We start from the raw sequence: 13,189 nt of genomic DNA, 5'->3' as shown, positions 1-13,189 counted from the left end.
TTGGAGCGGAGTGTTGGTGGAGCAGGGCTTACGCATGCATCTGCTTGGCTTGTCGGATGTGAATGTGTTTGCACCGAGAAAGTGCGTGTTTATATAGGAAATTTGCACCGTTAGAGCCCGTGGGGGTCTATCGGTTGTTGTCGAACGAATGCAGTCCGTTTATTGAAATATAAAATTTTACACACAATATGACATCAAATGGGATTCTTATAAGCTAACACAATGGTAAACAAACATTCTTATAAGATAAATTAACAATAAAATGTGTAAATAAAGCTATGTAAAAAAGAGACAACAATAGTTCGCGTGCAACTATGCAAGAAAGAGACAGCAATAACAATTGTGTGAAACACACTACATTCCCGTGCAAAAGGGACAGCAATATTATAAAAATGAGACACAAGATAATACATTTTCCAATAGGAATTGCTAATATGAAATCTTAAATCTAAGTGTAAATAAAAGACGGGAATAAAACTAAGCTATTATTTACAGTATTACTTATGGTCAATCCCGTATATAATATGACTACAAGAGTCAACACAATGATGATTGAGCATTTAAGACACTTTACAATCTGCCTACAGTTTCTAATGGGTTCACTCATCTTAAAAGCTCTGAAGCTGTGAGTTGTGACTCACAGCCACGTCATCACTATGACGCAGGCGCTAACTTCACCCCATAGATGCATAGCTATATCGAGGTCATTCATGGCCCATGGGGTGTCCATTTTGAACCCTATTATTATGAAAATAAGGCCAAACGTGACTGCGCATAGAGATCGCTCTCTGACCTTCATTAAATCATAATTCATAACAAAAAGACATTTGCACGTTATGGAAAGAAAGCGGAAGATGCTGATATAAAAATACGAAAGTAGGTCTGTCACGCTAAACCAACAGACAAATAATGATGGTGTTTAGTATGGAGATACTTTGAGCCCCGGGGAAAGGACATAAGAAAAGTTTAATCCCGGTAAATGTAGGGCGACTGTGCGACTAACGAATTTTAGTGACAAAGTTACGGACCGAAATCTGGTAGTAGGTATACTGATTAGTGATTACTGACCTAAGCATTCTCCTAAACATTTATTTCACTACCAAAACTGCCAATCTTCATATTATAATTGTATCGATAGTCAAACTTAGGTCAAAAGTATTTTTTCGGTATTCCATAAATTATTTTAATAAGTTTACTGCTCCATACTCCCAAACATTGTCTGTCACATCTGTTCTAAGTGGAACCACGTGTTCCCAAAATACACTCGAAACAAAGATATTTTAGAGTGTACTATTATAATATTAGAATGATTCCCTTGACCGATTTTTATAATTCCAGTTCATTTGCCAACATTTTATAGTGGATTTTTATAGAACATCTCATTCAAAGAATGTACTTTAATCTCTTTTATACTGGACTAAAAGGAAATGATGGGAAATCTTTGCTAACAACTTTTACTCGCGATTTAAATAACATCACTGTCTTTCTATAGTGTAAGAGTTTTAACTTTTAAAGATCTCAATCTCCATATATACGTAGAGGCCGATCGTTCCAGTCGGACTGATGGCAGGCCGAAATGATAGACTCTAGTCAGGTCCGCCTGCGATCAGTTCTACCGGACCGATCAGCACAGAGAGTAGAGACCAAAAAATGGTTATCAAAGAACAAAATGTAAGTGCCTAACAAGCATATTTAGGACAGACACAAACAATTATTATTAAAACATGACACAGCGTATTCCAGGGCAATGTACATTGTACAAGTTTGCGCATTTCGCATTCATAAACAACCCTCATTCCATCCAAGGGACGAACTTCGGTAGACAGGAATTTTTAATTATGTATATAGTCACGGGCGAAAGGGAAAAGAGACAAGAATCAAGACAAAGTGTTTTGTCTTCTATGCAAATTCAATAGAAATAAGGAAAGATCTAACTTAACTGAAATATGTGACCTAATATCTAATCTTTTACTATAAAATGTATTCAAATGTTTCTCATTTACTGTAACTACTGTTGCCTAGTTGCTTACTATAATATCTGTTTGCCAATGTAAGCATCTTAACATAGACACTAGACAGCTTTCTTTCTAGTGTCTTCCCTTTAGTGGCTTCCCTTCCTCGTAGGACTCCTATAAAATCCCATAAACAACCTTAAATTGTAAAAAAAAACTTAAAAAAATATTAAACGCGACAAATAACCTACTAAATCCTGATTAACCAAACCACGATTAACAAAACACAAACTTAGATTAATACTGTTCATTAATCCCATTCACCCAATTATAACGAACATGTTCGCTATTTTTTTTTTGTTTCTTTTTTTGTACTTCCGACATAATCCGGAGGACTTGTCTATATATAGAGCAGACATCCTGCGGGTTCCTGAAACGTCTGCGTCGCAAATTAAAACGTGAAGACAGACATGAGTCAGGAACAACTTTATATGAATAGGGGATTTGAGGTAAGCAATAAGCATACACCATTTGCTAGATGTTATCCATACTTCCATACTAATATTATAAGTTTGTCTGCTCTCACATACATATTTTATAGTACTAGATGGACACATATTTTAGATATTACAGATAAGTTGAATGTAGTGATGAAATTGATGCTCAATGCTTTTTATGCCATCAGAAACCATATCTTCTGTCATCATTTTCCTAATAAAACATAATAAGGAAGTAAAACGGCACCCCAATAAAGTCCATATTTAAGATTACGGGATATTATGGCGTCATAACTTCGTCATAACTTTTTTAATGAAGAACATCAAAATATGACGAAATCGTTTGCGGATCTAGGAGTAAATGTGTTGCACCCGGCAGAACAATTATTATTTAAGCAGAATATAGGCCAAAACAATAATTATTGTTTCATAAGAGACAGATATCTTAAACTGCATTTCAACATTTACCAAAGCCTCTACTTTGGGCCCGTTTTTAAGTGTGACGAAACTTTTTCTTGCATTCAGATTTCTATCAAGCATTTTGATCGTTTTTAACATCAAATGGAACGCGGGGAGAGTGTCATGAGTTTTGGTGTCTCCAGCCAAAACTCTATCCACAACATCTGTGTACGTCATTCAATAGTCCCCACGTGGTGCACTCTATTGTCCTGCCCCCATGTTAGTCTACACTGTACACATTGCATCGGAAGCCCAACTTGAGTGGGCGTTTCCGTGTGTTAAGTGTGCCGGTGACGTATCCTGTCACTGGCGATCATTTAAGTGATGTAAGAAGCTTGTGCTTAAATTACGGGACGACTATAGTCTTTACTCAAGAATCAAGGTCAAGAATTGATCACGAGCGTAAGGAACTAACAACTTTTTACATGTAAACAAAACTTAATAAACTTTAAGGGAATATATAGGTGACCCGTTTGCTCGTTTGCCCCCTTATTTCATAAAAAAAAAAAAAAAATCTCACACTAGTTATAGTGATAAGTGTTTGCCAGTTCGATGAAGACCAGGCCAACACCAGCACTGAACCAATGACCCCCAAGTCAAGAGTCAATCGCTAAACTACTGGACAACAAAGACGCGTCCCCTTTTTTCATAGGGAAATAAGCCTCGCATCCCGGTGGATTGGGACGATCGGCCGGAGAGTGACCTTCCCACTAGGATCTACCGACTAAAACCCCATGGTGCTCCACTCCCCGCTTAAGGCAGAGTTGCGGGTTTGATAGAACCTACTGCAACAGGGCGTATCCACTAGTGAACTTTTTCCTATATACTAGCCTCAGAGCAACTGAACTCTAGCCAACGTAGCACATTTCATATCTCTCGCCGTCATTTCATTGTTCAATTTATGTGTCTAGCGGCCGCTTCCGCTACTTAACTAAATCTAGATCTCTATTCTAGATCTAGGCATTCAGATCTAGATGCACTTTGCATTATGCTGACTTATGCTGGCAAAAGGCAAACCGAGTTAGATTTTGGGTGATGCATTTTCAAATGCAACATTATAGTTCCAAAAAAACGCAACAAAAATAAACTACACTACATTTTGCTGGATACTCAAATTTTTTTTTTTTATGGAATAAGGGGGCAAACGAGCAAACGGGTCACCTGATGGAAAGCAACTTCCGTCGCCCATGGACACTCGCAGCATCAGAAGAGCTGCAGGTGCGTTGCCGGCCTTTTACGAGGGAACAGGGTAATAGGGGAGGGTAGGGAAGGGAAGGGATGGGAAGGGATGGGAAGGGAAGGGAATAGGGGAGGGTAGGGAAGGGAATAGAGTAGGGGATTGGGCCTCCGGTAAACTCACTCACTCGGCGAAACACAGCGTAAGCGCTGTTTCACGCCGGTTTTCTGTGAGAACGTGGTATTTCTCCGGTCGAGCCGGCCCATTCGTGCCGAAGCATGGCTCTGCCACGTATATATTCTATGAAATCTAGTAAACACTGGTTTATTAAAAGCGATGATGAAGACAGGACTTTCCATGCCGCTGTCATTGTAGATAGGCTTTTCCTATGCAAACATATCAAAATATGACCTCTCCAATCCAAGTAGCCCATGATGTACCAATATACGAACTTGTCGATAGGCTTATTTTTCTATGATTGCCTTTGATCGACATCATGGCTTAATATGGGGTAGGGCCTTCAGACAAAGAAGCATGAATTATTTAATAAAGGCCTTCAGATAATAGATATGCCTCTATCCAGTCCATAAACGCACTCAAGACGAAGCTAGCCATAATGGGCGAACCTAGCCTGTGACTCACTGGACCAAAGTTACACAAATATCCATCCTACCCATCACTGTACACTCGTGCATAAATATCAATTAGTAGGCCATGCTCACGTAATATATGGAAGTGTACAGGCGCGCACATAAAGCGTTAGGAAAATATTTTAATTGTTGAATACCTAAAGTACGGTTCTTTAAGTGACACATCGGTGTAATTTAAACCCTATTAGTATACATTTAGGATCGAAATGTGGTCTAAGTTATTTTGATTGTGTTATCGCCAGGTGTTTGTCTCAAACCACAGCCAAATCGTAATTGGTTCTGTCAATTAGTATTAAGACAGTAGTATTTTAACAACTAGTATATGTTCATGTCGAGACAAATAAAAATTCTTTGTTGGTGACAATCAAAAGATGGGATAGCCATGCTTTATACGTGGGAGAGCAATGCTTCGGCACGAATGGGCCGGCTCGACCGGATAAATACCACGTTCTCACAGAAAACCGGCGTGAAACAGCGCTTGCGCTGTGTTTCGCTGAGTGAGTGAGTTTACCGGAGGCCCAATCCCCTAACCCCTACCCTATTCCCTTCCCTACCCTCAACTATTCCCTTCCCTTCCCTTCCCTACCCTCCCCTATTACCCTATTCCCTCTTAAAAGGCCGGCAACGCACTTGCAGCTCTTCTGATGCTGCGAGTGTCCATGGGCGACGGAAGTTGCTTTCCATCAGGTGACCCGTTTGCTCGTTTGCCCCCTTATTTCATAAAAAAAAAAACGATGGACTAGTTAAAAGGGTTATAAATTATAATATCCCTGAGCTGGGTAATCTAAGGCATAATGCCAGCCTGGATTGAAATATGGTATGTTTTATGAAGTAAGCATAATAAATCATCGTTCTCCGTATTTTCTAAAGAAAAATTACTTAAGCAAAAAAAAAACAGTTTAGTGTTTACCTATAAACGATAAAAAAAATGTTAACACATTTGTGCGTAAGTGTACCGAAGCTGAAGGTGAATTTAAAATGATTGAAGATCATCTGCAGTTTTTACTCTCAAGGAACACTTTAGCCGTTGGTCAATACTCAATTTAATATTTAGGTCATTCTGGCAGCACTGGGTATTAGGAACGATTATTTCATCATTGATTTCTTACAGAAAGAATGAATACTATAATTTATAGAATGTATCTGTCCGTCTGTTGCCTCTCTACAAAAAATTTAATACATATAGAGATACTTGGAGTCTCGGGAAAGGACAAGGGATAGTTCTTATCCCGTTAAAATGTACGGTTCTCGCGCTATAACGAACCATAGAACAACAACGTTGCGGGCGATAAAAAAGGGGTTGTTTCTGTAGGTTTTAAAACTCTCACCGATTGAAAAGGTATATTATATTATTATATTGAGTAAAACAATAATATGTAGTCTAGAACTCTTAAAATAATATGCAAACTCCTCCTCTATCAGTCTATGACCTAACTGTCGTCACCTACTATTTTATGTATGTAGCTATATTTGCGATAAGACAGTCTGGACCGAATATAGCGGCCACCCAAGATCACAATGCAATACGATATGCGTAGTAAAAGCAGTGCACGAGTTTTGTACGTAAATAGAGTTAGGAACACCCAAGCATTTTGGACAGAAGGGCAATTGACCATAATTTTCCAAAACGTTTGAAACTTTAGTATCTCCATAACTAACAAGATAAGATTAACGGTGGGTTGCACCAGAGGCGTGGTTATTAGTTACAATTATGGTCAAACTTATGGTTATAATTAAAGCTAATTTTAACATTAACCTTAACTTTGGCCACAGAATTCGACAAATGACAGCTGGTCCGATAAGGCTCTAAATGAACTTGGGCGGGGGCGCTGCTGGTAAAGGAGAACTGTCAAAAATTGCGTTTTTGTATGATGACAGCGTAGTTCCTTTTTTCGCCACGTTCATTTATAGCCTTGTCGAGCTCATGGTTATCGTTAAATATGGCGTATGTTATTATAGTATAGTCTTTAACCATAGATTTGACATTTTGCATTGTAGTTAAAGTTATAGTTAAAGTAAGTTGGTGCAACCCACCCTAAGAGGTTTAGGCCCAATATCACCAACGTCTGTTAGTGTTAACAGCTTGTTAAATGTCATCTCTTCCCTAACATTCATATGAAAAACGAAAGAGGTAACGTGATGCTGATTCGAGAATTAACTTTAACATGAAATTGAAATGCGTGCAGAGCTATAACAGACAGACAGACTTCCGCATTTATTGGAACGAAGTTCCTTATCACGCGTTCGGCGTAAATCTGAAGGCGAGATAGAACGATATTTGACCTTGATTTGACCTCGACACTTTTTTATTAGTACCTGCATGTTAGGGGCTGAGGGCGTTGATAGTAAGTATTCCTGTGCGTCAACTAGATGGCGGTTTTCATAATAAACAGCGACGCGTTGTTAGTATTCCTGGGCGTCAATAGATGGCGTTTTTTTAATAATGTTTTGAGTGTATAATATGTATAAGTACAGGTTTTTTAAACATTCTTAACTTCGTTCCATTCGGGTGTCCCTTGACACCTCTCAAGTTTTTTATATTAGTAAGGATAGATTTAGCTGTTTGCTATATCACAGTCAGCAGGACTATACTCCGCCATACAGAGCTGGGCCACCCCGCCGCGACATTATCGCTAACAAGCGCCGGTATAATTAGAAGTTCACTAACCTGCGCGCACCGACATTTTTACACACAAACAGACAAACAAATAACAGAATCCATAAAAATATTATCAATGAGAATGTGACTGTCCGTGTATCTGAGTGTATCTGTGTATCTGAGTTTAAAGATACTTTAAGTCCCGGGATAGGATATAGGAAACTTTTTAATTTTTATCCCCGAAAAATGTACGGTGCGCTAAACGAATTTTGGCACATCGTCGCGGACCTCGTCCAGTCAAAAATAAATGATAAATGACCACAATTTCCTGACTTCTTCAGAAGGTTTCTTCTGAATTCCTGCACATTTCAATACCCTCAGGAAGGGAAAACTTAATCGATGCCTTTGGGAATACTGTCTGTTTAATTTCTTACATTGGAGTTTACATTGGTTCTGACAATTTGACGTGTACTTGTGATAGTTTCTAATCTCTAACACAACTAACACAACAAGCTATACACATAGTAAACCGCTAAATTTCTCTCTCTCCAACGACCAAAATTTCCTTCTGTTCCTTTATAAGAAACGACTTTTCCGGCGTATTACACAAAAAAAAAGAGAATATTTCCTTACCTAAATCAATAAAACAGGTGTGTGTGGGCCATAATAAGGTCAGTTACGATGTGTTTACTGTTTATAGTTAGCGCGTTTAGCGCGGCCGCGGTTAGCAGATGCACTCGAGATTCGAGATGCACTCGAATCGAATCTAATGTATCTGGCAACGTGATCTTCTTGAGAGGAGTTATTTCGCATTGGTGTCAGTCCATACTCCATACCAATATTATAAATGCGAAAGTGTGTCTGTTTCTCTGTTACCTCCTTCCCGCTCAAACCGCTGAACCGATTTTGCTGAAATTTGGTATGGAGATACTTTGAAGCCCGAGAAAGGACATAGGATACATTTTATTCCAAAAACATAGATTGGGTCCGCATGCGGGTGACAACATGCCCCTGGCCGCGCGAGTATTGAGGCAAGATGCGAACAACTTGCACGCAGGCGATGACTCGCATGACAGGAGAGACGCTCTAATAACTAACTTGCACCTTTCTAAGCTTGCACCAACCAACCAATATTTCAGTCCAAACTTCAGAGAGATAATTAGCTACAAAAATGGTTACTTACTTTTCTCATTGATATCTAAATAAATACCTTTGTAATTTCTGTAATTACCTTTTGTTTCATTTTTTTTTTTATAAAATGTCTGGACCACGAACGTCATTTCATGTCTTAATTGGTGACCCCCGGTATAGAGGTAGATTTCTCTGATTCCTAGTATTTACGAAAAATAATGGCAAGTGGCAACTTTAACTCGGATTTATATACAAATGTGCATAAACTGCCAATCTGTCGAGTCACCACAAAACAATGCGAGGGTGTATTTTTAACGCGATCCATCTCCATAGATTACTGTCGAGTATTAAAGCGTCATGGGCGCGCTATTCCACATATTCGCCAAGTATCAATTCGGCTTTCGATTTAAAACGTTTACAACATTTGGAGAGAATTATAGATTTAAACAGGTTTTATCGTTGTCGTATTTTATAGGTACGGTCGCCGTATATCTTCTTCGGGCTATAGGGTAATAAAGCCCAAAACTTTTAATTCTCGCGACTGCACAGTAATTAAAATACTGGCCACAGTGGCCAGTTACCTAAATAATTCAGAAGGTACTTAATGAACAGTATAAGCGGAAGAACACTTTCGAAAACTACTTAACGTTTCTTTATTCAACGTTTGTACTATCAAATAAATTGATTCCTAGGTAGAAAGCGGATTAACACATTTTGGTGGGTTTATGTCAAGCCCAAACAGATAACTTCTAACATATGATTTAACGCAAGGCAACCAAATGAAGAAGGTCCGCAGTTCGCCTTTAAATAGATTTATCTTATCATCATCATCATCATATCAGCCTATAGTCGTCCACTGCTGGACATAGGCCTCTCTCAATGAACGCCAAGATGACCGATCTCCTGCTACTCGCATCCAACATGGGCCTGCATTTCTCTTATACGATACACAATTTCCATAGAATGATGCCCCTCGCCTACCACTGATAACACACTCACAAGTCACATGCTTTCATCTTTACACATGAGAGCAGTCATTCTTAAATTGCTCCGCGGAGATCTGTGGCTCAGCAAAGCTCAGCAATGGTCGTACAGGGGCTCCGCGAAGGACACATAAATATTTTTCAAAAATGTCATCAAACCAGCACGGAGACAAATCATTCAAAGACAAAAAAAAATTGGGTCCGTCAAAAATGTCACTTCTTAAAAGGGTTCCTCCACCAAAAAACGTTGGGAATCGCTACATTAGTGGGCGCCTAGACGATCAATTTTACTGTTCAATATCACGTATTGTGCAATATTATTGACCTTCTAGGGTTAATATTGAACGCGCCCACCTTTTCAATCTTAATGTCAAAAAAAGTTTTTAATAATTTTTTCAATAATATCGTTCATGGTATTGCACAATAAAATTGTCTAGCGGCCCACTAAGAACAGCCATTCTCAAAGTTTCCTCCGCTGAGCCCTGGGGCTCCCCAAAGGCCTCGTAAGTTATAGGAGCTCCGCGAGAGATGTAATACATAAATCGTTTCCAAAAATGACATCAGACAGCAACCAGCATGGAAACCAAGAGGTCCGTCAAAAATGCCACTTTTTAAAAAGGGGTCTTCACCAATAAAATTTAAGAACCACTGCATTAGAGTAATATTCACTAACCTCCTTCTCGTCTGCCGGCCTGGTGTCCGGTGCTGTTGGTGGCTGTATCTTGTCTCGTAGGGTGACCAGCTCGAGCGGCCAGCTGGACAGCTCCGCGTCCGGGTCCGACAGCAGCACCTGCGAACCGGGGGTTGGTGACAGATGTCCAAAGGTAGCAGAGATATAAAAATAGACTATACGTCCTAAAGTCAGTCTAGGCATGGAAAATATTCTCGTGGCATAAATAAGTAAACTGCCCTACTGTAGCTTATAATTAGCAAATTGGATGTATTTACACAAGAACAAATGGGCATACAGATCGCCTAATGAAATTAGTGGTGTAACTTGAGTTTTTTAAACGAAATTTGTGGAACACAGTGTACCTATAGTAGGTTGATGTAACAAAGTGTACTAGAGATCGCCCTATGGTCGAAATTCGACCTTACTTGCAACGACACTTTACAAACGGGTTACAAAGTTTTTCTCTCACGTATTAATATATAGATAGTATAGTATGATATAATAAAGTGTATAGTAGCTGTTGAAATCAAACTTTTACACTTTTTAGTTTTTTCACTACAATTTTCACCAACATTTCACACAAAATACTCACAATAACATCAAAATCAGTCATCATGTCGCACTCAGGTCCACACGACTGAGCAAATCTGTTGACCCCTTGGACCCCTTATCAGTTTTTGACATAACATAAATAAATAGGTTGCAAGTGATTATGTGCTCTATCACGTGTGCATAAGATGGATAGTTGTGCGAGTTATAAAAGGGTTATTATGATATTGCCCTGTTAGTTAATATGTTTGTTGTTTCCAACAATAGGTTATAAAGGGTGTATGCTTATTATTTACAAATTATGAACAGATGAAATAAAAATGTTTGTGTTATATTATGATTAATTATGTATTGTTCTTAACTGAAAAATAAATATTTTTATTACAAAACTTTGTCTGTTCCTAATTTAAAAAAAAGTTTTTATTATTTAGTAAGTATATTATTTAGTATATTAGTACCTATATATTTACAAATTTTGTCCAATTTGTTTTTAGTTTCCTAACCTAAACTTATCTCTCCTTCTCACTCCTCCTTTCTCATTTTATTATACAATAAATGAAAGAAACATCAACATAGTCCGAGCCACAGTCCAAGCCATTATTTACAATCTTATGCCGCTTCTACAAGTTGGCTGCATGCCAAAACAAAATCACATTTTTCGCGTAACTGCCCCGGTTTTTGACCACGCTGTCTAGTACTTTATTTAAGAGACCTAAATTATAAGAAGAAAATATTAGCATCAAAATCCGTTTAGTACTTTAAGCTTGACGTTGGTCAGGCTTAAAATACACTCTTGCAAACATTTACCATTGCAATAGGTATTAAGTGTGATTGTAGTATTTTTAACATAATATATATTTTTACACAGATATTTCAAGATATATAGTACCTAGAGGGCCGTTAGTATACGTAAAAAATAATTTTGTTTTCGGGAAACCTTAGCGCATAAATTAAAGGGAGAATTCTAACTTTTTTTTTCTAAAGTCAGACCATCCACAAGCTTCTAGCAAAACATAAACATACTCACGTGAACAAGTACTTGTATATAATCTAGCATTACTTTTTACACTTTAGTTTATTTTTCTAATTCTTAACGCACAACTTAAAAGGCCTTATTGTCCTTTGCCACTAACTTACAAAAATAACAGTCAAATGTCAATCACAATTCACAATGTACACTTTGGTCTGTAACAAAGTTGAAAAAAAAAACTTAAGCGTTTTCGCGCGCATTTTATTTTTTTATAGAATGGAAACTTTTTTACTACAATGAAATGACAAAAAGACTCGGTGTCTGGGTGTCTATTGACAGGCCTTGGTCTATTTGTGACGTTTCAGAGCCCGTTGGACGATATCCAACTATTGTAGGACACTACAATTTAAAAACACTCAATTTTATTAGCCGCCTTAATACTCAGTGGGCGCTAATTAACTTTTTTATTATTGAACTTTAATAGTCCTGAGATTTGAGAGAGGGATGAACATAATGATCATCTAAAAGTTTAGAAAACTTAAACAAAACTTGTAAAATATAATATTAATAATTTATCATTCAACTAGCAAATTATACCCCCTTTCTGTCAAGTGGTTTTTCCAACGGACTATATAAAAATAATGATCATCAAAAAATTATATCGATATGTCCTCCTTTACCCAGTTCTTAAAATATTTAATGAATGAGCCAGCGTCGCGAATAACATTTTGGCAAGTGTTTGCGTTCCGGGTTATTGTACGACACTTACAGTAGGTCACGAAATTAGACTATATCGTCTATCTCTGTCAACCTTACTGGCTCTCTCGCTCACACATTTGTTTTACATTGTTAAATGTTTCTTAACAATGTATACTAATTAATAAATATTTGACGTAATTAAAAAATATAAAAGTCAAATGCAACACAAAAATATTTTTTTAGGTACTACATGCCACAAAATTGCAAACCGTTACAGAATTAGTAAATTTAAACAAATTAAATCTTCATAAATAATGTCTGTGACTTTGTATGCACGTAAGTGTGTGTAAGTACGCATTTAGTGTACTAGTTTCGATTCATTTTTATCTCAATCTTAACACGACCAAATTAAAGTAAGTATGTACTTTATATTAAATAAAATTTAGTAAATTATCAACTTTGAGGCGAGTTTACATAAGGATGAAAATGAATCGCAACGTGTGTATACCCGAGGAAATTGATTCCAAGGCAGTAGACAGACCTACGTTGTTTGGTCGGCTTATGTAAATTCAATGTTAGCTGTGATCGGTCGGATGGGTTTGACTTAACGCGACCAAATTACTTAAGTTCACCATCTGCCTGGGAATCAACTTCTCTGATAGTACATACCTCCAGCTTTCGTCCTAGCTCTTGTATGGTCTGCTTGCGTACGCGCTCGTCACGGTCCTGCAGCTGTGCGTCCTGCGTCCGTTATCACACGCGAGCGGTTAGTCGCATGCGGAGAGACACATTAGTGCTATATACAATAGTGGGGAATTGCGGATACCTCCTATGTAATAAAATGAGACTA

At 37.9% G+C, this 13,189-nt stretch overlaps 1 protein-coding gene across 2 annotated transcripts in view; it reads right to left on the bottom strand.

Moving 5' to 3' along the window:
* The window catches only part of LOC121735697 (centromere-associated protein E-like), a 72,339-nt gene that overhangs the window by 52,696 nt on the left and 6,454 nt on the right, over positions 1–13,189 (bottom strand). For both annotated transcript variants that reach the window (XM_042126598.1, XM_042126600.1), the window contains exons 8-9: positions 13,009–13,080; positions 10,122–10,238 (exon numbers count right to left, since the gene is read on the bottom strand). In XM_042126598.1, the coding sequence (XP_041982532.1) occupies positions 10,122–10,238; positions 13,009–13,080 (189 nt within the window). The remainder of the gene's footprint in view (positions 1–10,121; positions 10,239–13,008; positions 13,081–13,189) is intronic.

The sequence above is a fragment of the Aricia agestis genome, chromosome 17 (assembly GCF_905147365.1).
Source record: "Aricia agestis chromosome 17, ilAriAges1.1, whole genome shotgun sequence".
In the NCBI taxonomy this organism is placed as follows: domain Eukaryota; kingdom Metazoa; phylum Arthropoda; class Insecta; order Lepidoptera; family Lycaenidae; genus Aricia; species Aricia agestis.
This window is presented reverse-complemented; position numbering and strand designations above follow the sequence as displayed.